Below are 26,105 nucleotides of genomic sequence, written 5' to 3'. Positions count from 1 at the left end.
GTACCCGCTTGTTCACAAAGGATTTTATTCTTCCTTCACTTCTGAAGCTCAGTTTGGCTGGATATGAAATTCTGGGTTGAAAGTTCTTTTCTTTAAGAATGTTGAATATTGGCCCCCACTCTCTTCTGGCTTGTAGTGTTTCTGCCGAGAGATCTGCTGTGAGTCTGATGGGCTTCCCTTTGTGGGTGACCCGACCTTTCTCTCTGGCTGCCCTTAGTATTCTCTCCTTTATTTCAACCCTGTTGAATCTGATGATTATGTGCCTTGGGGTTGCTCTTCTTGCAGAATATCTTTGTGGTGTTCTCTGTATTTCCTGCAATTGAGTGTTGGCTTGTCTTGCTAGGTGGGGGAAATTTTCCTGGATGATGTCCTGAAGAGTATTTTCCAGGTTGGATTCATTCTCTTCGTCCCCTTCTGGTACACCTATCAAACGTAGGTTAGGTCTTTTCACATAGTCCCACATTTCTTGGAGACTTTGTTCATTCCTTTTTGCGCTTTTTTCTCTGATCTTGGTTTCTCGTTTTATTTCATTGAGTTGGTCTTCGACTTCAGATATTCTTTCTTCTGCTTGGTCCATTCGGCTATTGAAACTTGTGTTTGCTTCGTGAAGTTCTCGTATTGTGTTTTTCAGCTCCTTTAATTCATTCATATTCCTCTCTAAGGTATCCATTCTTGTTATCATTTCCTCGAATCTTTTTTCAAATCTTTTTTCAAGGTTCTTAGTTTCTTTGCATTGATTTAATACATGATCTTTTAGCTCACAAAAGTTTCTCATTATCTATCTTCTGAAGTCTAATTCCGTCATTTCGTCACAGTCATTCTTCGTCCAGCTTTGCTCCCTTGCTGGTGAGGAGTTTTGGTCCTTTCTAGGAGGCGAGGTGTTCTGGTTTTGGGTGTTTTCCTCCTTTTTGCGCTGGTTTCTTCCCATCTTTGTGGATTTGTCCGCTGGTCGTCTGCGTAGTTGCTGACTTTTCGTTTGGGTCTCTGAGTGGACACCCAGAATGTTGATGATGAAGTATTTCTGTTGCTTGGTTTTTCTTCTACCAGTCTAGCCCCTTCGCTGTATGACTACTGAGGTCCGCTCCAGACCCTGCTTGTCTGGGGTGCACCTCTAGTAGCTGTGGCACAGCGAGGGATGCTACCAGTTTCTTTTTCTGCTGTCTTTGTCCCAGGATGATGCCTGCCTAATGTCAGTCTTTTGGATATAGAGGGGTCAGGGAGCTGCTTGAGGAGACAGTTTGTACTTTATAGGGGTTTAATTGCTGAGCTGTGCACTCTGTTGTTCATTCAGTGCTGTTAGGCTGCTATGTTTGATTCTGCTGCAACAGAGCTCATTTAAAACCCCCCTTTTTTTTTTTTTCTCAAATGCTCTGTGTTGAGGGGTTTGGGCTTTATTTTTGGATGTCCGATCAGGTGTCCTGCCCAGCTCGAAGGCAGACTAGCCACTGTTTGGCTGCCGAGGCTCCGCCCTGCTGTTGTGTGATTCGCCCTGTTCCTGCCGGCTGTGCTGTGGTCTCCGCCACGCCCTGCGGCGGAGTCTCTTCGTTGTAGCGTGTTGCCTCAGCAACAGCAGGCTGCGTCAGCAGTGGGCGTGTATCTCAGTAGGGACAGGTTGCCTCGGCAACGGCTGGCTGCGTCAGCAGTGGGCGTGTATCTCAGGTGGGGCGGGTTGCCTCGGCAATGGCTGGCTGCGTCAGCAGTGGGCGTGTATCTCAGGTGGGGCGGGTTTCCTCGGCAACAGCTGGCTGCGTCAGCGATGGGCATGTATCTCAGTTGGGGCGGGTTGCCTTGGCAACGGCTGGTTGCGTCAGCGGTGGGCGTGTATCTCAGTTGGGGCGGGTTGCCTCGGTAGTGGTGGATGCCCCTCCCCCACAGAGCGTCTCGGACCGTCTGCTCGGGATAGTTTGAAATCGCGGTTTTGTTCGTCCCACTGGGTATCTCAATCCCTGCAATCCCCTGGGCTGGCCTGTTGTCCAAGTCTCGTTCAGTCTCAAGTCCAGCCCTCTCAAGTCTCAGGTTGCCGGTTCAACAGGGCACCCGGACAAGCGCGCCCTGTGGGGATTGCCTGGTAGGGCCGGCCGCCGCCGCTCCGGCTGCCGGCTTCGCCAGGCAGACCTACTGCCTGGCGTCTCATGTCTTTTTTATACTTGGGAGTTTCCCTGTTCTGTGGGCAACAAAGATCAGTCTGGAAATGCCGCTTTGACTCACCGTTTGCAGATTCAACGAGAAGAGCTCCAATCCTGGGTTGTTCTCACAGCGCCGTCTTGAATCCTCTCCCAGATCTTTTTCATATCAGGCTACATACCTTAGTTTTTTTTTTTGCCAATAGGTTGATTCCTTCTCTTCTTTTCTTTGTTTCTTTTTCTTTCTTTTTTTTCTTTCTCTTTCTTTTTCTCATTCTCTCTTCTCTCTTTCTGTCCTTCCTTCCGTCTTTCTCCTTCTTCTCCTTCTCCTTCTCTCTTCCTCTCTTTCTCTCTTTTTTTCTCTTTCTGTTTCGACAGAGTCTCTCTCTGTGTCCCAGGCTGGAGTGCAGTGGTGCGATCTCAGTTCACTGCAACCTCTGCTTCTTGGGTTCGAGCAATTCTGCTGTCTCAGCCTCCTGAGTAGCTGGAATTACAGCTGCATGCCACCATGCCCAGATAATTTTTGTATTTTTAGTAGAGATGGGGTTTTACCATGTTGGTCACACTGGTCTCAATCTCTGGACCTTGGGATCTGCCCACCTCAGCCTCCCAAAGTGCTGAGATTATAGGCGTTAGCCACTGCACCAGGCCAGATTTCTTTCTTTTTTTTTTTTTAATTGCATTTTAGGTTTTGGGGTACATGTGCAGAACGTGCAAGACAGTTTCATAGGTTCACACATGGCAGTGTGTTTTGCTGCCTTCCTCCCCTTCACCCACATTTGGCATTTCTCCCCAGTGTATCCCTCCCCATCTCCCCTCACCACTTTCCCTCCTCTATTCCCCCCAATAGAACCCAGTGTGTAGTACCGCCTTCCCCGTGTCCATGTGTTCTCATTTTTCCTCACCCACCTATGAGTGAGAATATGTGGTATTTCATTTTCTGTTCATGTGTCAGTTTGCTGAGAATGATGTTCTCCAGATTCATTCATGTCCCTACAAAGGACACGAACTCATCATTTTTGATTGCTGCATAATATTCCATGGTTTATATGTGCCACATTTTCCCAGTCCAGTCTATCATCGATGGGCATTTGGGTTGGTTCTAGGTCTTTGCTATTGTAAACAGTGCTGCAATGAACATTCGTGTGCATGTGTCCTTATAGTATAACGATTTATAGTCCTTTGGATATATACTCAGTAATGGGATTGCTGGGTCAAATGGAATTTCTATTTCTAAGGCCTTGAGGAATCGCCACACTGTCTTCCACAATGGTTGAAGTAATTTACACTCCCACCAACAGTGTTCCTATTTCTCCATATCCTCTCCAGCATCTGTTGTCTCCAGATTTTTTAATGATCGCCATTCTAACTGGCGTGAGATGGTATCTCAATGTGGTTTTGATTTGCATCTCTCTAATGACCAGTGAAGATGAGCATTTTTTCATATGTTTGTTGGCCTCATGTATGTCTTCTTTTGTAAAGTGTCTGTTCATATCCTTTGCCCATTTTTGAATGAACTTGTTTTTTTCTTGTAAATCTGTCTGAGTTCTTTGTAAATTCTGGATATCAGCCCTTTGTCAGATGTGTAAACTGTAAAAGTTTTTTCCCATTCTGTTGGTTCCGGATTCACTCTAATGACTGTTTCATTTGCCGTGCAGAAGCTGTGGAGTTTGATTAGGTTTCATTTGTCTATTTTGGCTTTTGTTGCCAATGCTTTTGGTGGTTTGGTCATGAAGTCCTTGCCTACTCGTATGTCCTGAATGGTTTTGCCTAGATTTTCTTCTAGGGTTTATATGGTGTTAGGTCTTATCTTTAAGTCCTTAATTCATCTGGAGTTAATTTTAGTGTAAGGTATCAGGAAGGGGTCCAGTTTCTGCTTTCTGCACATGGCTAGTCAGTTTACCGAACAGCATTTATTAAACAGGGAATCCTTTCTTCATTTTTTGTTTTTTCCAGGTTTGTCAAAGAACGGATGGTTGTAGATATGTTGTGTTTCATCTGATGCCTCTGTTCTGTTCCATTTGTCTATATATCTGTTTTGGTACCAGTACCATGCTGTTTTGATTACTGTAGCCTTGTAGTATAGTTTGAAGTTCGGTAGTGTGATGCCTTCCGCTTTGTTCTTTTTGCTTAGAATTGACTTAGCTATGCAGGCTCTCTTTTGGTTCCATATGAATTTTAAGGTGTTTTTTTTTTCAGTTCTGTGAAGGTCATTGGTAGTTTGATGGGGATAGCGTTGAATCTGTAAATTACTTTGTGCAGTATTGCCATTTTAATTATGGTGATCCTTCCTAACCGTGAACATGGAATGTTTCTCCATCTGTTTGTGTCCTCTCTTATTTTGTTGAGCAATGGTTTGTAGCTCTCCTTAAAGAGGTCTTTTACATTTCTTGTTAGTTGTATTCCTAGGTATTTTATTCTTTTTGTAGCAATTGTGAATGGCAGTTCGTTTTTGATGTGGCTCTCTTTCAGTCTGTTATTGGTGTATAGGAATGCTTGTGGTTTTTGCACATTGATTTTGTATCCTGAGACTTTGCTGAAGTTGTTATCAGTTTCAGGAGATTTGGGGCTGAAACGATGGGGTCTTCTTGATATGCAATCATGTCGTCTGCAAATAGAGATAATTTGACTTCTTCCTTTCCTATTTGAATACCCTTTATTCCTTTTCTATTTGAATACCCTTTATTAACTGGCCTGATTTCCCTAGCTAGATCTTCAGAGACTATATTGATTAGGAGTGGTGGGAGAGGGCATCCTTGTCCAGTGCCAGATTTCAAAGGGAATGCTTCCAGTTTTTGCCCATTCAGTATAATATTGGCTGTGGGTTTGTTGTAATCAGCTTTTATTATTTTGAGATACGTTTTATCAATACCTAGTATATTGAGGGTTCTTCACGTAAAGGGCTGTTGAATTTTGTCAAAGGCCTTTTCTGCATTAATTAAGATAATCATGTGGTCTTTGTCTTTGAATCTGTTTATGTGGTGAATTATATGTATAGATTTGAGTATGTTGAACCAGCCTTGCATTCCCAGGATGAATCCTACTTGATCATGGTGGATAAGCTTTTTGATGTGCTGTTGCAATCAGTGTGCCAGTATTTTATTTAAGATTTTTGCATCTATGTTTATCACAAATATTGGCCTGAAGTTTTTTGTTTTTTTTTTATTGAGTCTCTGCCAGGTTTTGGTATCAGGATGACGTTGGTCTCATAAAATGATTTCAGAAGGATTTTCTTTTTTTTGATTGTTTGGAATAGTTTCAGTAGGAATGCTACCAGTTCCTCTTTGTATATCTGGTAGAATTCGGCTGTGAACCCGTCGACCTGGGCTTTTTTTGGGTGGAGGGCTCTTAATTGCTGCCTCAACTTCTGACCTTGTTATTTTTCTGTTCAGGGTTTTGACTTCTTCCTGGTTTAGGCTTGGGAGGAGGCAAGTGTCCAGGAATTTATCCATTTCTTCCAGGTTTACTAGTTTATATGCATAGAGTTGTTTGTAATAATCTCTGATGGCAGTTTGAATTTATGTGGAATCTTTGGTGATATCTTTTTTATCGTTTCGTATTGAATCTATTTGGTTATTCTCTCTCTCTTTTTTTATTAATCTGGCTAGTGGTCTGCCTATTTTGTTGATCTTTCAAAAAACCCGCTCCTTGATTTGTTGATTTTTTGAAGGTTTTTTTGTGTCTCCTTCAGTTTTGCTCTGATCTTAGTTATTTCTTGTCTTCTGCTAGGTTTTGAGTTTTTTTTATCTTGCTTCTTTATCTCTTTTGACTTTGATGATAGGGTGTCAGTTTTAGATCTCTCCTTGCTTCTCATATGGGCACTTATTGCTATATATTTTCCCCTAGAGACTGCTTTAAATGTGTCCCAGAGATTCTGGTATGTTGTGTCTTCGTTCTCATTGGTTTCAAAGAACATCATCATTTTTGCCTTCATTTCATTGTTTATTTAGTCAACATTCAAGAGCCAGATGAAGCTGTGCAGTTCTGAGTTAGTTTCTGAATTCTGAGTTCAAACTTGATTACACTGTGGTCTGAGAGACTGTTTGTTGTGATTTCCATTCTTTTGCATTTGCTGAGGAGTGATTTACTTTCAATTATATGGTCAATTTTAGAGTAGGTGTGATGTGGAGCTGAGAAGAATGTATATTCTGTGGATTTGGGGTGGAGAGTTCTGTAAATGTCTATCAGGTTTGCTTGTTCCAGGTCTGAGTTCAAGTCCTGGATATCTTGTTAATTTTCTGTCTGGTTGATCTGTCTAATATTGACAGTGGAGTGTTATAGTCTCCCACTATTATTGTGGGGGATTTTAATTCTCTTTGTAAGTCATTAAGAATTTGCCTTATGTATCTGGGTGCTTCTGTATTGGGTGCGTATATGTTTATGATCATTAGCTTTTCTTGTTGCATCGATCCTTTTACCATTATGTAATGTCCTTTTTTGTCTCTTTTGATCTCTGTTGCTTTAAAGTCTATTTTATCAGAGAAGAGAATTGCAACTCCTGCTTTTTTTTGCTCTCCATTTGCTTGGTAAATCTTTTTTCATCCCTTCATTTTGAGCCTTTGTTTATCGTTGTCTGTGAGATGGGTTTTGTGGATGCAGCACACTGATGGGTTTTGGCTTTTTATCAGTTTGCCAGTCTTTGTCTTTTGATTGAGGCATTTAGTCCATTTACATTTAGGGTTAATATTGTTATGTGTGAATTTGATACTGCCATTTTGATGCTAGCTGGCTGTTTTGCCCATTAGTTAATGCAGATTCTTCATTGTGTTGATGCTCTTTACCATTTGGTATGTTTTTGGAGTGGCTGGTACTGGTTGTTCCTTTCTATGTGTAGTTTCTCTTTCAGGAGTTCTTGTAAAGCAGGCCTGGTGTTGATGAAATCTCTGAGTATTTGCTTGTTCACAAAGGATTTTATTTTTTTCTGCACTTATGAAGTTTAGTTTGGCTGGATATGAAATTCTCGGTTGAAAGTTCTTTTCTTTAAGGATGTTGAATATTGGCCTTCAGTCTTTTCTGGCTTGTAGGGTTTCTTTTGAGAGATCTGCTGTGAGTCTGCTTCCCTTTGTGGGTAATCCAACCTTTCTCTCTAGCTGCCCTTAGCCTTTTCTCCGTCAATTCAACCCAGGCGAATCTGATGATTATGTGCCTTGGAGTTCCTGTTCTTGAGGAATATCTTTGTGGTGTTCTCTGTATTTCCTGGACTTGAATATTGGTCTGCCTTGCTAGGTTGGGGAAGTTTTTCTGGATAATATTCTGAAGAGTATTTTCCAGCTTGGATTCATTTTCTCTGTCACATTCAGGTACACCTATCAAACCTAGATTAGGTCTTTTCACATAGTCCCGTATTTCTTGAAAACTTTGTTCATTCCTTTTTACCCATTTATGTGTAATCTTGTCTTCTCCTTTTATTTCATTGAGTTGATCTTTGACCTCTGATATCCTTTCTTCTGCTTGGTCAATTCGGCTGCTTAAACTTGTGTATGCTTTGTGAAGTTCTCGTGTTGTGTATTTTCAGCTTCATCAATTCACTCATATTCCTCTCTTAAGTTGTCCATTCTCGTTAGCATTTCGTCAAATCTTATTTCAACGTTCTTAGTTTCTTCGCATTGGGTTAGAACATGTTTTTTTATCTTAGAGTAGTTTCTTATGACCCACCTTCTGAAGCCTGATTTTGTCATTTCATCATACTCGTTCTCCATCTAGCCTTGTTCCCTTGCTGGTGAGGAGTTGAGGTCCCTTGTAGGAGGAGAGGTGTTTTTGTTTTGGTTTTTTTCATTCTTTTTGTGCTGGTTTCTTTTTATCTTTGTGGATTTATTCACCTGTCATCTTCATAGTTGCTGACTTTCAGATTGGTTCTCTGAGTGGACGTCCAGTTTGTTGATGATGAAATTATTTCTGTTTTTTAGTTTTCCTTATAACAATCTGGCCCCTCTGCTGTAGGACTGCTGAGGTCTACTCCAGGCCCTGCTTGCCTGGGGATCACTTGAAGCAGCTGCAGAACAGTAAGGGTTGCTACCAGTTTCTTCTGCTGCTGTCTTTGTCCCAGAAGGATACCCACCAAATGTCAGTCTGATCTCTTTATTGAGAGGTGACTCTGGATATACAGGTGTCAGGGAGCTGCTTGAGGAGACAGTCTATTCTTTATAGGAGCTCGGGTGCTGAGCTGTGAGCTCCATTGTTTATTCAGAGCTGCTGGGCAGGTATGTTTAAATGTGCTGCAGCAGAACTCATAAACCTTTTTTTTTCCCTCAGGTGTTCTGTCCCAGGGAGTTAGGGCTCTATTTATGCATTTTTGTTTTGTTGCTGCCTTTTTTTCAGGGCTGCCCTGCTCAGCAAGGAGGCAGCCTCGTCACTGTCTTCCTGCAGTGGCTTTGCTGAACTGCCGTGGGCTCCACCCAGCTGCCACATGAACTTCCCTGAAGTTCTGTTTATATGGGTGTAGTTAGAACTGCCTCGGCAATGGTGGCACACATCTGTAATGGCGGACTCTTTCCGTAATGGCAGGCTGCCTCGGCCATGGTGGACTACCTCAGTAGTGGTGGAGTGCCTTGATAATGGCGGATGTTCCTCACCCTCAGAGCTGGAGCGTCATGGGTTCAGCTGTGTTTGCTATGAAACTCTCAACCCAGAGCATTTCCAATTGCTGTTTTTTTTTAATGGGGTTGGGACCAGCCGAGCCTGATCACCTGGCTCCCTACCTCAGAGCCTTTTTTTTTTTTAAGTTGAACAGTCGACTCTCCCAGCTGTTTCAGTTGCCTATTGAAAACGTGCTGGGATCTGTGTGATTTCCTGTGTGGCGACCCACTGCACTGGCTGAAACAGCGGCACTAAGATTCGTGATGCTTTTTTGCTCGGGAATCTTTTGGCATGGCTCCCTGTTTCAGTCCCCTTTATAATCAGATGAATGGGCGACTCTGCCTTCCGGGAGCTCCAATTGCCAGCTAAAAGGGCAACCAGATCAGTGTATTTTGTATGGAGAACCACTGCACCGGGGCACTGGCAAAACAGCCAAGCTGGCCAAAACAGCCATGCTGGCGACCCGTGGGGCTCCTCTGCCTGAGAATCTTCTGGTCTGTGGGCAATGAAAATTCGTCTGGAAATGTGGTGTCCACTCACCCACTGTGCTTTCTCTGGGAGCTGCAATCCTGAGCTTTTCCTAATTGGCTATCTTGGATCTTCGCCACTAAATTTATTTAAAATTAATTAGTTGTGCTACAATGTTAAAATGGCTATGACGTCACTAGACAATAGAGAATTTTCAGCACCATTATAATTTTATGGGGCCACTGTCATACATGCAGCCCATCATTGACTGAAACGTCCTTACGCAGAGCATGACTATACTAGCTCTGTACATGCCTGGTGACTTTCTTATGTCTGCATGGCCAGTAAAATCTGCACCCATTTTATTATGAAAAGCAGCAACCATCTTTACTGTTCTTCCCTCCCAAGCAACTATAGCATGAAGCACCTTATTATCAGTCGGGGTTTACAAGGATTGGATCTTTGCATGTTTGTTTTACTTTCTTGACAACTGGATTATTTTTTTTTTTTTAAATAAATAATGTGTCTTTGAGCATTTACTGATATTTTCTACTAGAAGGATTTCCTGTTTTTTTTGGTCTACCACATTTCCAGTAGTAGAAGCCAAAATGTGCTTATTACTTATTCCAGAAATTCTTTTTCTTTCCTTCTTCGAGGAATCCTCTATCTTTAGAAGAAATGCAGTTTATTTCAGCAAACAATATTGATTACCTTCTATGTACCAATGACGATTTACGGAAAGCATTAGTTTTATAGCAGAATTCTATCTTCATTCAAAAAATAAAACAAATATGTTTATCTTTCTTACCATTTTTTAAAAACTATCGATTAAAAGGATTAAATTATATAAAAGGAGTCAGCATATAAGTTCCTGTACTTTAAATAAAATTCCTGTCTTCAGGTGAAATTCTAGCACTTAAACTCTTGCTTTTTGCAAAGTATGGATTATGTTACCATTGTGAATACATGTATGCACTCGACACACACAGATGGTAAGTGGACAACTTAGGTCAAAGTTCACATATTTTTTCAAAATTGTGTATTTTTCTTTGTGTTTAGATTTTCTTCTACCTCAGTTTAAAAGATGTTTTAATATGTGGTCAAGTTAATCATGCTTGGATGTTGATGACACAGCTAAGCTCACTGTGGAATGCTGTAAGTAGATACTAACTAAACTGTCTTTACACTAGTTCTTAAAGGAGAGTGGACTGCTATGAAGCCAACTGTTGTGGGGACACCTTCTTCCCTGCTCTGTGGTTACTAGCAGCAAGTGAATTTGGTTTTCTTTTGTCCAGGCACAAGCCTGGGAGAAGAGATAACAAAGATAATAATGCTATTTTAAGAGATACATCATTAGTATTATAAAAGGTAAATGGTAGCTATAAATGAATGTCATTTTTGGATTGAAACAAAGCTCCATTTTACTGGAAGTTTGTACCTTATTCTGGTTTTATTATTTATTGTATGCCTGCTTCCTTTTCATGAGCACAGACTATATATTGAATCTATGACTATGGGAAAGATGTTTAGAGTATGAGGTGTGCAATGGCCTTTACATAACTCATAATTTTTGGAAGAGTTAGTTTCATTAAAAAGAGAGGATTATAAGGATTAACTTAGTGTACCTGGAGGATGGTATACAAAATTGGCAAGAGCAGAGGTTTTTGGAGTGGTCAGGGCTGATTGATAAACAATAACATTGACATCTTAATATTGCTAATGTTGTTAGCCAGAAGTTTAAGTTTTTGACTGTCCAGTTGCCTGTGAACAGGCAGTTTCTCATTACCTTCTGAATAAAGCTATTGTTTGTGCTAAAAATGCTTATTATAATTGTGCCACATTTGAACACTCGCAAATAAAAGCAGAAATAAGAGGAAGGAGCAATATACAGTTGTGGAAAGAAATTTGGTGAATATAAAACAGCTTAACTTTCTACCCTGGCTTTGTTCCTCACTGCCATGTACTTACAGTGTTCTCCATTTATATATATATATACACACACACACACATATATATATATACACACACACACATATATACATATATGTATATATAAAATTGCATTTTAGGTTTTGGGGTACATTTGAAGAACATGCAATATTGTTGCATAGGTACATACATGGCAATGTGGTTTGCTGCCTTCCTCCCCATCACCTATATCTGGCATTTCTCCCCATGTTATCCCTCCTCAACTCCCCACCCCACGCTCTCTCTTCCCTAGTTCCCCCGTCAGACCCCATTGTGTGATGCTCCCCTTCCTGTGTCCATGTATTCAATACCCACCTATGAGTGAGAACATGAGGTGTTTGATTTTCTGTTCTTGTGTCAGTTTGCTGAGAATGATGGTTTGCAGGTTCATTTATGTCCCTACAAAGGACACGAACTCATCTCTTTTTAGGATTTCCATTTGACCCAGCAATTTCATTACTGGGTATATAGCCAAAGGATTATAAATCATTCTATTATAAGGACACATGCCCATGAATGTTCATTGTGGCACTGTTTACAATAGCAAAGATTTGGAACCAACCCAAATGCCCACTGATGATAGACTGGACAGGGAAAATGTGGCACATATATACCATGGAATACTATAAAGCCATAAAAATCAAATATTCTTTATCTTTATCCATTAAGGACTCTGGACAGGAGTGTTGGCTATTTCTGACTCCTGCCAGCTTCTACAAGACATGTCCTGATCTAAATGTTATACATATTCTTTCTCTTCTGGACCATTTAGATTCATTTTTTCTTTCTTTCTATGTTTTCCAAAGGACAAATCTCTAACATAATTTATGTAACATAATTTAGAGATTCTGTAACATAATTTAGAGATTTATTACTTTAAGCCAGTGGTTCTCAAAGTGTGTTCCTGGGACCATTTTTATCAGCATCACACAAGAACTTGTTGGAAGTGCAAATTTCTAGGCCCCATCCCAGACCTACTGAGTCAGAAACTCTGAGGGTAGCAGACAGTAATGTGTTTTAACAACCTCCCTAGATGAATCTGATACAGGGTAAAGTTTGAGAATTACCACCTTAAACTAAAAATAAAATTAAGACAGTAACACCTAATTTGTTAGCTAAGATAGCTTTGGGAATATGAAATCAATTCTCTTCTTGCCATTGTTGCATAGAGCAGGAGTAGAACAGTGCAGCCAAGAATGAGATGGTGCCCTGATGCGATATAAAGATGTTAAGTTAACTTATGAAGAAGCTAGAGCCCCTGATGCCTTCTCAAGTACTTTTAATTTCTTGGAGTAAGTTTTAGAGCTTCTACAAAATGACACCAGGCCCCCTATTCAGAGGTCAGTCTGAGCACGTGATATAATCAGTCCTTAAATCATTAGTAATAAGGAGGGATCATGAAGTTAGCTATTGACTGGACTTTAGACAACAGAGAAAATATTGCTGCTAAACATTTGTTGATGGCTTAAATGACCATGTTTGTTGAGATTAAAGTATCTTGCAAGAAACAAATAAGAAAAGTTGTTGGGGACATATGCTTATTTGCTTATTTTTTATTGTTGGCTGAGTCCTCTGCCCAATGTCTCTTTGGAATGAGAAACACCAACATGTTTCAGGTTAAAAAATAGTACTGTGGCGGTTGGGCATGGTGGCCCATGCCCGTAATTCCAGCACTTTGAGAGGCCAAGGCAGGCGGATCACCTGAGGTTGGGATTTCAAGACCAGACTGACCAACATGGAAAAACCCTGTCTCTATGAAAAATACAAAATTAGCTGGGTGTGGTGGTATGTGCCTGTAAGGCCAGATACTTGGGAGGCTGAGGCAGGAGAATGGCTTGAACCCAGGAGGCAGAGGTTGTGGTGAACTGAGATTGCACCATTGCACTCCAGCCTAGGCAATAAGACAAAACTCTGTCTCAGAAAAAAAAAATACTGTTGCAGGTATAGTACATAAGTGCAGACCTAGGAGTTCATATTAGAAAATGCCAGAGTGCATGTGTTTCTGCATGCATGCTGACACACTAAAAATGTCAATATGCTTTATGTGTTGTTTATTTTAGTTCTTTTCCATGCTTTTTAAAATTACTGTGCTCCATATTTTGTGTGCTTCGTCATGTCTTTTTGAAGTAATAATAGTAGCTAATATTTATTGAATGCTTCCTGTATGTCAGATGCTACACTGCATCTGTAGCATCTCAGTTTGCATTTTCTCAGTTTGTCTCTGCAGCATCCCGAGTTAGGCACTGTTATTTTTTTCATTTAACAGATGAGGAAAACTAAACCTTAGTTAAGTCATAGCCATCATTGTTAAATGGCTAGGGTAGGATTCAAATTTGGATATTTCTGACTACAAAGTGGTTGTTCTTAATTATCAATGATTTATAAGGGAATACCAGGTCTGCCATTTGCTTTTCCCATAACTTGCAGCATAGAATTTCTCCTCTTCAGGTTCTTTTACAACGATATAACCTTGAGCTTTAAAACCCAACTCTTATAAAACTTTTGACATTAACGAGTAATATTCATGAAGGGTTCAAGTCCAGTAAGTCCTCTAGATACTGTGCATTTTGTCCCTGAATTGAATCAGCCAATCAGAGAGTAGCACACTTTGACTCTATTAATTTAGATTTTCTCTTTCTGAGTTATGCTTTTTTGCCCTGAATTCAGCTTTTGTCCATTGTTTTGTTGTATGGAAGTCCCTCAATTGATTTTATCTGTCTTCTATCAAAAGACATTTAGGTGTTTCCCATCTTCTATTAATAAAATCCTGTGGTGAACATCCTGTTTCTCAGTGTTTTGTTGTATGCATGTATGATTATGTCTGCAGGATAAATTCCTAGTAGAATTGTTAAAGCAAAGATTGGATTTGTTTATAATTACAAAATTGGCTGGGTGCAGTGGCTCACGCCTGTAATCCCAGCACTTTAGGAGGCTTAAGCAAGCGGATCATTTGAGGTCAGGAGTTTGAGACCAGCCTGGTCAACATTGTGAAAGCTTGTCTCTACTAAAAATAGAGAAATTAGTCAGGCTTGGTGGCAGGTGCCTGTAATCCGAGCTACTCCGGAGGCTGAGACAGGACAATTGCTTGAACTTGGGAGGTGGAGGTTGCAGAAAGCCAATGTTGTGCCACTGCACTGCAGCCGGGACAACAGAGCTAGACTCTGTCTCAAAACAACAACAACAACAACAACAACAAAATATATATATTTATACATATATATGCATATATATAAAATCACAAAATTGTACAGATATGGAGTACCTTTTACCCTAAATTTTCTTAACTCTATACTTTTTTTTATATCTGTTATCACATTGTTATTTTAATGTATGTATCTCAACTCACAAGAGAGACAGGACATTATCTCATATGTTAGGAAATCATTTAGCATTTACATTTTTATCTTAATGTACTATATTTTTTATCAGCCAACTCAAATTATTTTTGGGAACAAACAAAAATGTGTGTGTGTGTGTGTGTTTTGAAAGTTTCATACTGTACTAAATAGAGCATTCAAACTAACATTTCAATCTTTTTTTCTATCTGGAAATGATGTGAGGATTTACTTCAAAATATTTTAAATTTTTACATGAAACAGATCTTATTTCTTTTCAAATAATTTCAACTTTTAGTTTAGATATAAGGGGTAAATGCTCAGGTTCATTACCTGGGAATATTATGTGATGCTAAGATTTTCGGTACATATTCCATCACCTAGGTAGTGAGCATAGTACCCAATAGGTAGATTTTCTAAACCACCCCCATCTTCTGGTAGTCCACATAAATATGCAGATATGCTCCCATATTTATGTCCATGTATGCTCGATATTTAGTTTCTACTTATAAGTAGGAACATGCGTTATTTTTTTTCTGCTCCTGCATTAATGCTTGAGATGGTGGCCTCCAGCTCCTCATGTATTGCTGCAAAGGACACAATTTTATTCTTTTTTATGGCTATGTAGTATTCTATAGTGTATATCTACCACTTTTTTTTATTCAATCTACAATTGATTTAATAAAAGGGATTTCACATCTTTGCTATTGTGAATAACACAGAGATGAACATATGAGTGCATGTGTCTTTTAGATAGCATGATTTATTTTTCTTTGGCTATATACCCAATAATGGAATTACTGGGTTCAGTGGTACCTCTGTTTTATGTTCTTTGAGAAATCTGTAGACTGCTTTCCACAGTGGGTAGACTGATTTACATTCCCACCAATGGTGTATAAGTGTTCTCTTTTCTCCACAGCTTTGCCAGCATCTTTTTTATGACTTTTTAGTAATAGCCATTCTAATTTTTTTTTTTTTTTTTTTTTTTTTGTGGCAGAGTCTTTGCTCTGTCATCCAGGCTGGAGTGTAGTGGTCTGATCTCAGCTCACTGCAACCACCACCTCTCAAGTTCAAGCAATTCTCGTGCCTCAGCCTCCCAAGTAGCTGGGACTACAGGTATGTGCCACCATGCCTGGCTAATTTTTGTATTTCTAATAGAGACAGAGTTTTGCCACGTTGGTCAGGCTGGTCTTGAACATCTGGCCTCAAGTGATCCGCCTGTTCGGCCTCCCTAAGTGCTGGGATTACAGGTGCGAGCCACTGTGCACAGCCTCATTGTCACTTTGCATTTATCTGTCAACTAATGATGCGGAGCATTTTCTCATCTGTTTCCTGGCCACTTGTATGTCTTCTTTTGAGAAGTGTCTTTTGATGTTCTTTGCCTATTTTTATGGGGTTATTTGTTTTTGGCTTGTTGATTTGTTTAAGTTCCCTACAGATTCTGGATATTAGGCCTTTGTTGGCTGCATAGTTTGCAAATATTCTCTCTCATTCTGTAGCTTGTCTGTTTGCTCTATTGATAGTTTCTTTTGTTGTGCAGAAGCTCTTTAGTTTAATTAGGTCCCATTTGTCTATCATTCTTTTTGTTGAAATTGTTTTTGGGAACTTTCTCATTTCTTAATGCATTTTGTTTATTCTTTTTAGATTGATTTTTCCACAGTGAAACATGCGATTCCAGATAAATATATAGTGTCTACTTTGCAAAGGTGGCATTTAAATGTGCTGCGTTTGAATTTTCGTGGTTGTCTTCTCCGACCCAAAACTTTCAGATCTGCCAGTAAGTATGTTCATTACAACTATTTATCTTGCTTTCCTGTATTACAATTAAACGAATTTATAGAAAAGCATAGATAAAAAGGAAACTTCAGTGACAGTTTTAGGTCATAAGGTTATCAATTATAAAACTATTTTAAAAGTATATAATACAGTATAGCTCTCACTATTTTGTTTGCCCTAGGAGTTGGTTCTTTGTCTCTTTTTTTTTTTTTTTTTTTCTGTTTTAGAGTCTCACTTTGTTACCCAGGCTGTAGTGCAATAGCATGATCTTGGCTCACTGCAACCTCTGGCTCGTTGGTTCAAACAATTCTCATGCCTCAGGCTCCTGAGTAGCTGGGACTATGGCATGCACCACCATGCCCAGATAATGTTTTGCTGTTTTTGGTAGAGACCAAACTTCAGCATGTTGGCCAGGCTAGTCTCAAACTCCTGACCTCAAGTGATCCACTCACCTCTGCCTCCCAAAGGGCTAGGATTAGAGGCATGAGCCACCACACATGGCTGATTCTTTGTCTATTTTTGACTACTCTTTTGAGGTGTAGTATTTATGTATCTATGGATCATCGATTTTTCTACTAAAAATATTTAACAGATTCTCATTTTAAAAAATCTTACAATAGGCAAGTAAAACCATCTTTTTCACCTCCCTCAAACCCATTCACTTACTCAAAGGCATCCAATGTTATTAGTTTTCTGTTTTTCTAAAATAAATTTCTATATATGTGATTAAAAATATACAATTTTAATTTTAACATGAAAGGAGTCATATTGTCTTATATTTTCTTTTATGTCCTGAAAAAATTTTCCATGTCAGTATATATAGACCCACTAAATTATTTTTAAATACTTTGAAATTATTTTCTATATTATAGATGTAACATACTTTATGTAACCTTCTTCCTTTTGATGGGCATTGAGATTATTTTCAATTTTTTCCATGCTGACTGCTTTGTACTTCCATTGTGATATTTTTCTTTAACCTATATACCCGTTGAGATGTATTTTCTACCACGTATATATTTATGGAAATGAAAAAAACAATATATTTCAAAAAAAGTATACATTCATTTTGACTCCACATAATGAGAAAGAATGTCATATATATGAGCAAATACCAGTTAGATAAGTTTAATTTGCGTGGGCAAAAACTGGAAGCATTTCCTTTGAAATGTGGCACTTGACGAATATGCCCTCTCTCACCACTCCTATTCAATATAGTACTGGAAGTTCTAGCCAGAGCAATCAGGCAAGAAAAAGAAATAAAGCGTATTCAAATCGGAAAGGAGGAAGCCAAATTGTTTCTATTTGCAGATGACTTGATAGTATATCTAGAAGACCCCATTGTCTCAGCCCAAAAACTCCTGAAACTGATAAGCAACTTCAGTAAAGTCTCAGGATACAAAATCAATGTGCAAAAATTACAAGCGTTCCTATACACTGATAACAGACTGAAAGAGAGCCAAATCAAGAACGAACTGCCATTCACAATTGCTACAAAGAGATTAAAATACCTAGGAATACAATGAACAAGGAACGTAAAGGACCTCTTCAAGGAGAACTATAAACCACTGCTCAACAAAATAAAAGATGACACAAACATATGGAGAAACATTCCATGTTCATGGTTAGGAAGAATCAATATTGTGAAAATGGCCATACTACCCAAAGTAATTTACAGACCCAATGCTATCCCCATCAGGCTACCAATGACCTTCTTTACAGAACTGGAAAAAAACACCTTAAACTTCATATGGATCCAAAAGAGAGCCTGCATAGTCAAGTCAATTCTAAGCTAAAAGAACCCAGCAGGAGGCATCACACTACCGGACTTCAAACTATACTGCAAGGCTACTGTAATCAAAACAGCATGGTACTGGTACCAAAACAGAGATATAGACCAATGGAACAGAACAGAGGCATCGGAGGCAACACAACATATCTACTGCCATACAATCTCTGATAAATATGACAAAAACAAGTAATGGGGAAAGGATTCCCTGTTTAATAAATGGTGTTGGGAAAACTGGCTAGCCATGTGCAGAAAGCAGAAACTGGACCCCTTCCTGACACCTTACACTAAAATTAACTCCAGATGGATTAAAGACTTAAACATAAGATCTAACACAATAAAAACCCTAGAAGAAAATCTAGGCAAAACCATTCAGGACATAGGAGTAGGCAAGGACTTCATGACCAAAACACCAAAAGCATTGGCAACAAAAGCCAAAATAGACAAATGGGACCTAATGAAACTCCACAGCTTCTGCACGGCAAAAGAAACAGTCACTAGAGTGAATCGGCAACCAACAGAATGGGAAAAAACTTTTATAGTCTACCCATCTGACAAAGGGCTGATATCCAGAATTTACAAAGAACTCAGACAGATTTACAAGAAAAAAACAAACAAGCTCATTCAAAAATGGGCAAAGGATATGAACAGGCACTTTACAAAAGAAGACATACATGAGGCCAACAAACATATGAAAAAATACTCATCATCACTGGTCATTAGAGAAATGCAAATCAAAACTACATTGAGATACCATCTCACATCAGTTAGAACGGCGATCATTAAAAAATCTGGAGACAACAGATGCTGGAGAGGATATGGAGAAAGAGGAACACTTTTACACTGCTGGTGGGAGTGTAAATTAGTTCAACCATTGTGGAAGACTGTTTGGTGATTCCTCAAGGACCTAGAAATAGAAATTTTATTTGACCCATTACTGGGTATATATCCAAAGAACTATAAATTGTTCTACTATAAGGGCACATGCACACGAATGTTCATTGCAGCACTGTTTACAATAGCAAAGACCTGGAACCAACCCAAATGCCCATCGATGATAGACTGGACTGGGGAAATGTGGCACATATACACCATGGAATATTATGCAGCAATCAAAAATGATGAGTTCGTGTCCTTTGTTAAGGACATGGATGAATCTGGAGAAGATCATTCTCAGCAAACTGACACAAGAACAGAAAATGAAATACCACATGTTCTCACTCACAGGCGGGTGATAAACAATGAGAACACATGGACACAGGGAGGGGAGCACTACACACTGGGGTCTATTGGGGGGAATAGGGGAGGGACAGCGGGGGAGGAGCTGGGGAGGGATAGCATGGCGAGAAATGCCAGAAGGGGAGGAAGGCAGCAAATCACACTGCCACGTGTGTACCTATGCAACTATCTTGCATGTTCTGCACATGTACCCCAAAACCTAAAATGCAATTTAAAAAAAGTTTAATATGCAAAATTATGTATAGTTTTACCTTTAATTTTGAAATAATTTTAAACAGTATATATTATTATAGATTTTTAAGGACACACATATAGTGACATATAAAAAGCATGCATGAGAAAAAAACTCCAAATGCAAGACAGTGGTTGTGCAAATAGACAGAGAGAGCTTAATGGAATGGGGAAGAACTGCACAAGGAGTTTCAACTATGTCTGTAGATTTTTTTATTGAAAAAATAAATTATACAAAATATAATAATTCTGATTATTAATTGCTGGTGCTATACAAAGCTGTAGTTTTTTGTATGTTATTGTATCTGACCATGTATTAAGTTCTCTTCTTGGTTTTAATAGTTTGTCAATTGATTCTCTTGGATTTTCTTTCTTTCTCTTTCTTTCTCCCTTCCTTCCTTCCTTCCTTCCTTCCTTCCTTCCTTCCTTCCTTCCTTCCTTCCTTCCCTCCCTCCCTCCCTATTTCTTTCTTTCTTTCTTTTTTGAGACAGAGTTTCACTCTTGTTGCTTAGACTGGAGTGCAATGGCATGATCTTGGCTCATCACAACCTCTGCCTCCTAGATTCAAACTCTTCTGGCTCAGCCTCTGTAGTAGATGGGAATACAGGTGCCTACCACCACGCCCAGATAATTTTTGTACTTTAGTAGAGACGGGGTTTCACCATGTTGGTGAGGTTGGTCTCAAGTTCCTGATCTCATGATCTGCCCACCTCAGCCTCCCAAAGTGCTGGGATTACAGGCGTGAGCCACTGTGCGTTGCCGGTCTCTTGTATTTTCTAGGTAGACTGTCATATCTGGGAATATTGACAATTTTATTTCCATTTATGCCTATTCTTATATATTTTTTCTTTTTCTCATTTTATTACTTTGCTTAGGACCTTTTTTGCAATGTTGAAAAGTAGCAGGGGTATGCAGGAGTCTTGCTCATTGCTTCTTTTTCATATTTTTAATGAGAATAATGTTAATATTAATACATCTTTTAATTACTGGGATTTTAATTACTGGGATCCCCATATCCTATATGGGGATATAATGCTGTTTTCACTTTCTTATAAGGATGATATTGGCTTCATAGAATGAGGTAGGAGGTATTTTTTACTTGTATTTTTTCAGAAGAGTTTGAGGATTGGTGTTTATTAGCCTTTAAATATTTGGTAAAATTTGTTCATGAAGCCATCTGGTCCTAGGCTCTTTGTTAGAGACCTTTTCTTTTTTTAGATGGAGTTTTGCTCTGTCATCCAGGCTGGAATGCAGTGACATGATCTCGGCTCATTGCATCCACTACCTTCCAAGTTCAAGTGATTCTCCTGCCTCAGCCTCCTGAGTAGCTGGGATTACAGGTGTGTGCCACCATGTTCAGCTAATTTTTGTATTTTAAGTAGAGATGGGTTTTCACCATGTTTTCCAGGTTGGTCTTGGACTCTTGATCTCAAGTGATCCAGCCTCCCAAAGTGCTGGGATTATAGGCATGAGCCACTGCACCTTGCCTTGTTGGAGGTTTTTTGATTGCTGATTTTGTATTTTTACTTACTATAGATTTATTTAGATTTTCCATTTCTTCTTGAGTGACTTTTGGTAGTTTATGTGTTTCTAGAAGTTTGTCAATTCCATGTAGTCTATTAATTTTGGAGGGGGGGTACAACAGTTCATAATATTCTCTTATGATCCTTTTTATTCCTGTAAAGTCAGTACTAATGTACTCACTTTCATTTCTAATTTAAGTAATATTAGTCTTCCCTCTTGTTTTCCTGGTCAGTCTAGGTAAAGGTTTGCGATATTTCAAACAACCGTTTGGTTCTCTTTTTATTATTGTAAAAAAATATATAACATGACCAGGTACAGTGGTTCATGCCTGTAATCCAAGCACTTTGGGAGGCCGAGGCAGGTAGATCGCCTGAGGTCGGGAGTTCAGGACGAGCCTGATCAATGTGGAGAAACCCCATCTCTACTAAAAATACAAAATTAGCCAGGTGTGGTGCCGCATGCTTGTAATCCAAGCTACTCAGGAGGCTGAGGCAGAAGAATTGCTTGAACCTGGGAGGTGGAGATTGCGGTGGGCTGAGATCATGCCATTGCACTCCAGCCTGGGCAATAAGAGCAAAACTGTGTTTCAAGAAAAAACTAAATAAAAATAAAACTTGCCATTTTAACTACTTTTATATGTGCAATTCCATGGCATTAAATATATTCACATTGTTGTCCAGCCATCATCACTGTCCATCTCCAGAACTTTCATCTCACAAAACTGATAGTCTGTACCCACTAAGTACTAAATCCTCTTTTCCTCCTCCTCCTAGATTCTGGCAACCACCATTCTACTTTTCATCTCTATGAATTTGATGACTCTAGGTGCCTTACACAAGTGAAATCTCCTTCACAGTTTTTGTGCCTGGCTTACTTCACTTAGCACAATGTCTTCAGGGTTTACTCATTTTAGCATGTGTCAGAATATGTTATTGTATGTATGTACCACATCTTGTTTATCCATTCTTCCATTAATAGACACTAAGGTTGCTTTAATCTTTTAGGCGTTGTGAATAATGCTACTATAAATATGGATATTTTTTAAAACCTTATTTTTATTAGTTCTCTATTGTTTTTCTATTTTCTGTTTTGCTTATCTCCACTCCAATATATATTTTTTTGTTTTTGGAGAGAGAGTCTCACTCTGTTGCCCAGGATGGAGTGCACTGGCATGATCACAGCTCACTGCAGTCTCAACCTGCTGGGCTTAAGCGATCCTCCCACCTCAGCCACCTGAGTAGTTACGGCTACAGGTGGCCACACCTGGCTAATTAGAAAAAAAAAGTGTAGAGATTGTGTTTCACCATATTGACCAAGGTGGTCTTGAACTCCCGACCTCAAGTGATCCACCTGCCTCAGCCTCCCAAAGTGTTGGGATTATAGGCATGAGCCTCTGTGCCCAGCCTGGATTGTGAGTTTTTAACCACTCTGCGCAATGGTTTGGGTCAGAGGTGGAGACTTAGAGATATTAGTTCTACATGCAAATCACTACAGATGTATGGTTTTTTGCTTTTTTTTTTTTTTTTAAATGGAGTCTCATTCTGTCACCCAGGCTGGAGTGCAGTGGCACCATCTTGGCTCACTGCAACCTTCACCTCCCAGTTTCAAGTGATTCTCCTGCCTCAGCCTCCCTAGTAGCTGAGATTACAGGCAATTGTCACCACGCCTGGCTAATTTCTTGTATTTTTAGTAGAGATGGCATTTCACTATGTTTGGCTAGTCTGGTCTTGAACTCCTGACCTCAGGTGATCCACTCACTTCGGCCTCCCAAAGTACTGGGGTTCAGGCATGAGCCACCACACCCGGCCCTACAGATGTGTTTTTGACAAATATTTTCTCCTACAATGTGGCTTGTCTTTTCATTCTCTTGATCTATCTTCTTTTTAAATATAGGCATTTACAGCTATAACCTTCCTTAGGTTTTTTTTTCTGCTTCCACATAAAGACTTTTCCTGATGCTTAGGCACCAGCTACACTGGGAAGTTTGGAGTGAAGATGCAATGGGCAACCTGAAGTTGTAACTTGTATAGAGAGTAAAGAAGATCAGATAATGAAAATGCCTATGTCAAATTACTATGCAATGGGCATATTGACCATATGTTTATTTTATCACATAATGATGTATCTTATATATGTTGTATATGAGATATATACATAAGATATATATGTTTGTATTTGTATCTGAGGTCAAGATAGCCTGTAGACCTTTTTTTCTTTAAATTTTTAATATTTTGTATCTGTTTAAAGTTTATTTCCTTTAGTATTCTTAGTACAGTTGTCTCCATCGCAGAAACAACTGAGCATGCAAGCCTGAGTAGACCTTGATTTTTTTAAGGAAGCAAATGTATTGTCTTTCTCATCTTTGTAATATTCTTAATTTACTGAAAATTATTTAATCAAACCCATTTTAATTCCAGCAAACTTGAGCATGTCAGATAAAAACCATTCCTAACACATGGACACATAGAGGGGAATGATGGACACTGGGGCTTACTGGAGGTTGGAGAGTGAGAGGAGGGAGAGGATCAGGAAAAATAACTAACACTTACTAGGCTTAATACCTGGGTGACTAAATAATCTATACAACAAGCCCCCATGACACAAATTTACCTATATAACAAATCTATACATGTACTCCTGAAATTAAAATAAAAGTTGAAAAATAATTCTCAGAGCGGTTTTAGCCTTTCCATTGTCTCTCCCACCCTACCCCAACCGCCTACCCCAGCTAAGACCAGTTCATCTATTGGTGTGTCGAGAATTACACACTTTTCTGGAAAGAAGTTTGGTTTTCTGACTGTTAGATTGAAGATAAGTATTGGCTGTTCTTTTGGGCTGTTTAGCTGACTGAACACAACAGTTGTAATCCTTATACCAGTAAAAGTTTAGAAAATTATCTGTGGAATGTTATGTTAAGATATTTAAGGCTGGGCACAGTGGCTCATGCCTGTAATCCCAGTACTTTTGGAGGCCAAAACAGGCAGATCACTTGAGGCCAGGAGTTTGAGACCAGCCTGGCCAACATGGTGAAACCTTATCTTTACTAAAAATACAAAAATTAGCCAGTCATGGTAATGCATGACTGTGGTTCTAGTTACTTGGGAGGCTGAGGCATGAGAATTACTTGACCCATGTGGTGGAGATTACAGTGAGCTGAGATCATGCCACCTTACTTCAGCTTGGGTAACAGAGCAAGACTCTGTCTTAAAAAAAAAAAAAAAAAGAAGCAGCAGTGTTTAAAAGGCAGATGAGGGCACAGGTTTACAGAACTTAGACAAGTAGCTCCTCATTACCTGCTGAGCATGGTGGCTCATGCCTGTAATCCAGCACTTTGGGAGGCCGAGGTGGTTGGATCGAGGTCAGGAGTTCGAGACCAACTTGGCCAATATGGTTACACTGTCTCTACTAAAAATACAAAAATTAGCTGGGTGTGGTAGTAGATGCCTATAATCCCAGCTACCTGGGAGGCTGAGGCAGGAGAATTGCTTGAACCTGGGAGGCAGATGTGGTGAGCCGAGATGGTGCCATTGCATTCCAGCCTGGGTGACAGAAGGAGACTCTATGTCAAAAAAAAAAAAATTCGATTTGCTGATTTGCAGAGCAAGAGATTCAGATTTCTCAGAAACAGACATAAAGTGATCCAGGGCATAGGCTCCAGAGGATGGAATGGTAAGTGAATGAAAAAGCAGTGCTGCTCAATATTAAATATCTTTCTCAAGTAACTAGGCATTAGGTCACAGCCTACTGAGGACTCAGGAGGACTCTGTTTATAGTAAATCCTGTTTACTTCACAAAAATCAGAGAATCATAGACTAGTAGGAAAGTTATATTTTTTTTCACACTTATTTTGTCCAAATACTCAAGTGATGTATAAGTTCCAATATGTGTACCTCAGGATAGTCATATCTTTTACTACCATAAAGTATACTTATTTTTGTAATCTCATGAACTTGTATTGTCTGTTATAAAAAAGAGACATCCAAAGGCAAGTTATTAGAGTAACTATCAAGTAAGAAATTGGTGGAAGAGGAAGTGTCTAATTGTTCATTCCATTACAAATCAACTACACTTCCCTGAAAAAGTATTAACATTGATTTAGAAAAGGGGCAGATTTTAAGATGTAAAAATTCACATCAGGAGGAGAGATCCAAGATGGCCCTTTAGGAGCAACTCAGGATTGCAGCTCCCAGTGAAAGCGCAGAGGGTGAGTGGATGCTGCATTTTCAGACAGATCTTTATTGCCCACAGACCAGGAGATTCCCAGGCGGCGGAGCCCCATGGGTCACCAGCACGGCTGTTTGGGCCAGCACAGCTGTTTTGGCCGGCGCAGCTGTTTGGCCAGTGACCAGGTGTGGCAGCTCTCCGTACAAAATACACTGGTCTGGTTGCCCTTTTAAGCTGGCAATTGGAGCTCTGGGAAGGCAGATTCATTCATTCATCTGATTAAATGGATCTGAAACAGGAAGCCAGGCCAGGAGATTCCCGGGCAGCGCCGTTGTTTCAGCCAGCGCAGTGGGTCGCCACACAGGAAATCACACAGATTCCGGTGCCCTTTCAGCAGGTGATTGGAACACCTGGGAGGGAGTCAACCATTCAACTTAAAAAAAAAAAAAGGCTCTGAGGCATGGAGCCAGGATCAGGCTTGGCAGGCCTCACCCCAACAAAAACAAACAAACAAAAAAACAGCAATTGGAAATGCTCAGGGTTGAGAGTTTCACAGCAAGCACAGCTGAACCCAGGACAGTGCAGCTCGGTGGAGGAGGGGCGTCCACCATTACCGAGGCACTCCACTTCTGTGGAGGTAGTTTGCCATTGCTGAGGCAGCCTGCCATTGCCGAGGCAACCCTCCCTTGCTGAGGCAACATTCCATAACAGAGAGTCCTCCATTACAGAGGTGGGCCACCATTGCCGAGGCAGTTCTAACCACACTTATATCAACGACTACAGGGAAGTTCACACGGCAGCAGGGCAGAGCCCAAAGCAGCTCAGCAAAGCCTCTGCAGGCAAACAGTGACTAGGCTGCCTCCTTGCTGGGCAGGGCAGCAATGAAAAAAAAAAAGGCAGCACAACAGATAC

General features: G+C 39.9%; 1 protein-coding gene across 32 annotated transcripts in view; it reads left to right on the top strand.

Moving 5' to 3' along the window:
• FBXL13 (F-box and leucine rich repeat protein 13) overlaps window positions 1–26,105 on the top strand; it is a 309,560-nt gene that overhangs the window by 110,951 nt on the left and 172,504 nt on the right. For 28 of the 32 annotated variants that reach the window (XM_054237838.2, XM_054237844.2, XM_054237841.2 and 25 more), the window contains 2 exons: window positions 10,227–10,322; window positions 16,115–16,247. In XM_054237838.2, coding sequence (XP_054093813.1) covers window positions 10,227–10,322; window positions 16,115–16,247 — 229 coding nt within the window. The remainder of the gene's footprint in view (window positions 1–10,226; window positions 10,323–16,114; window positions 16,248–26,105) is intronic. The other 4 variants (XM_078343056.1, XM_017975415.4, XM_054237835.2 and 1 more) reach the window with 1 other exon arrangement.

Source organism: Callithrix jacchus, chromosome 11, assembly GCF_049354715.1.
Source record: "Callithrix jacchus isolate 240 chromosome 11, calJac240_pri, whole genome shotgun sequence".
Taxonomy (NCBI): Eukaryota; Metazoa; Chordata; class Mammalia; order Primates; family Cebidae; genus Callithrix; species Callithrix jacchus.
The sequence above is the reverse complement of the archived record's forward strand: the minus strand, read 5'-3'. Positions and strand labels throughout refer to the sequence as shown.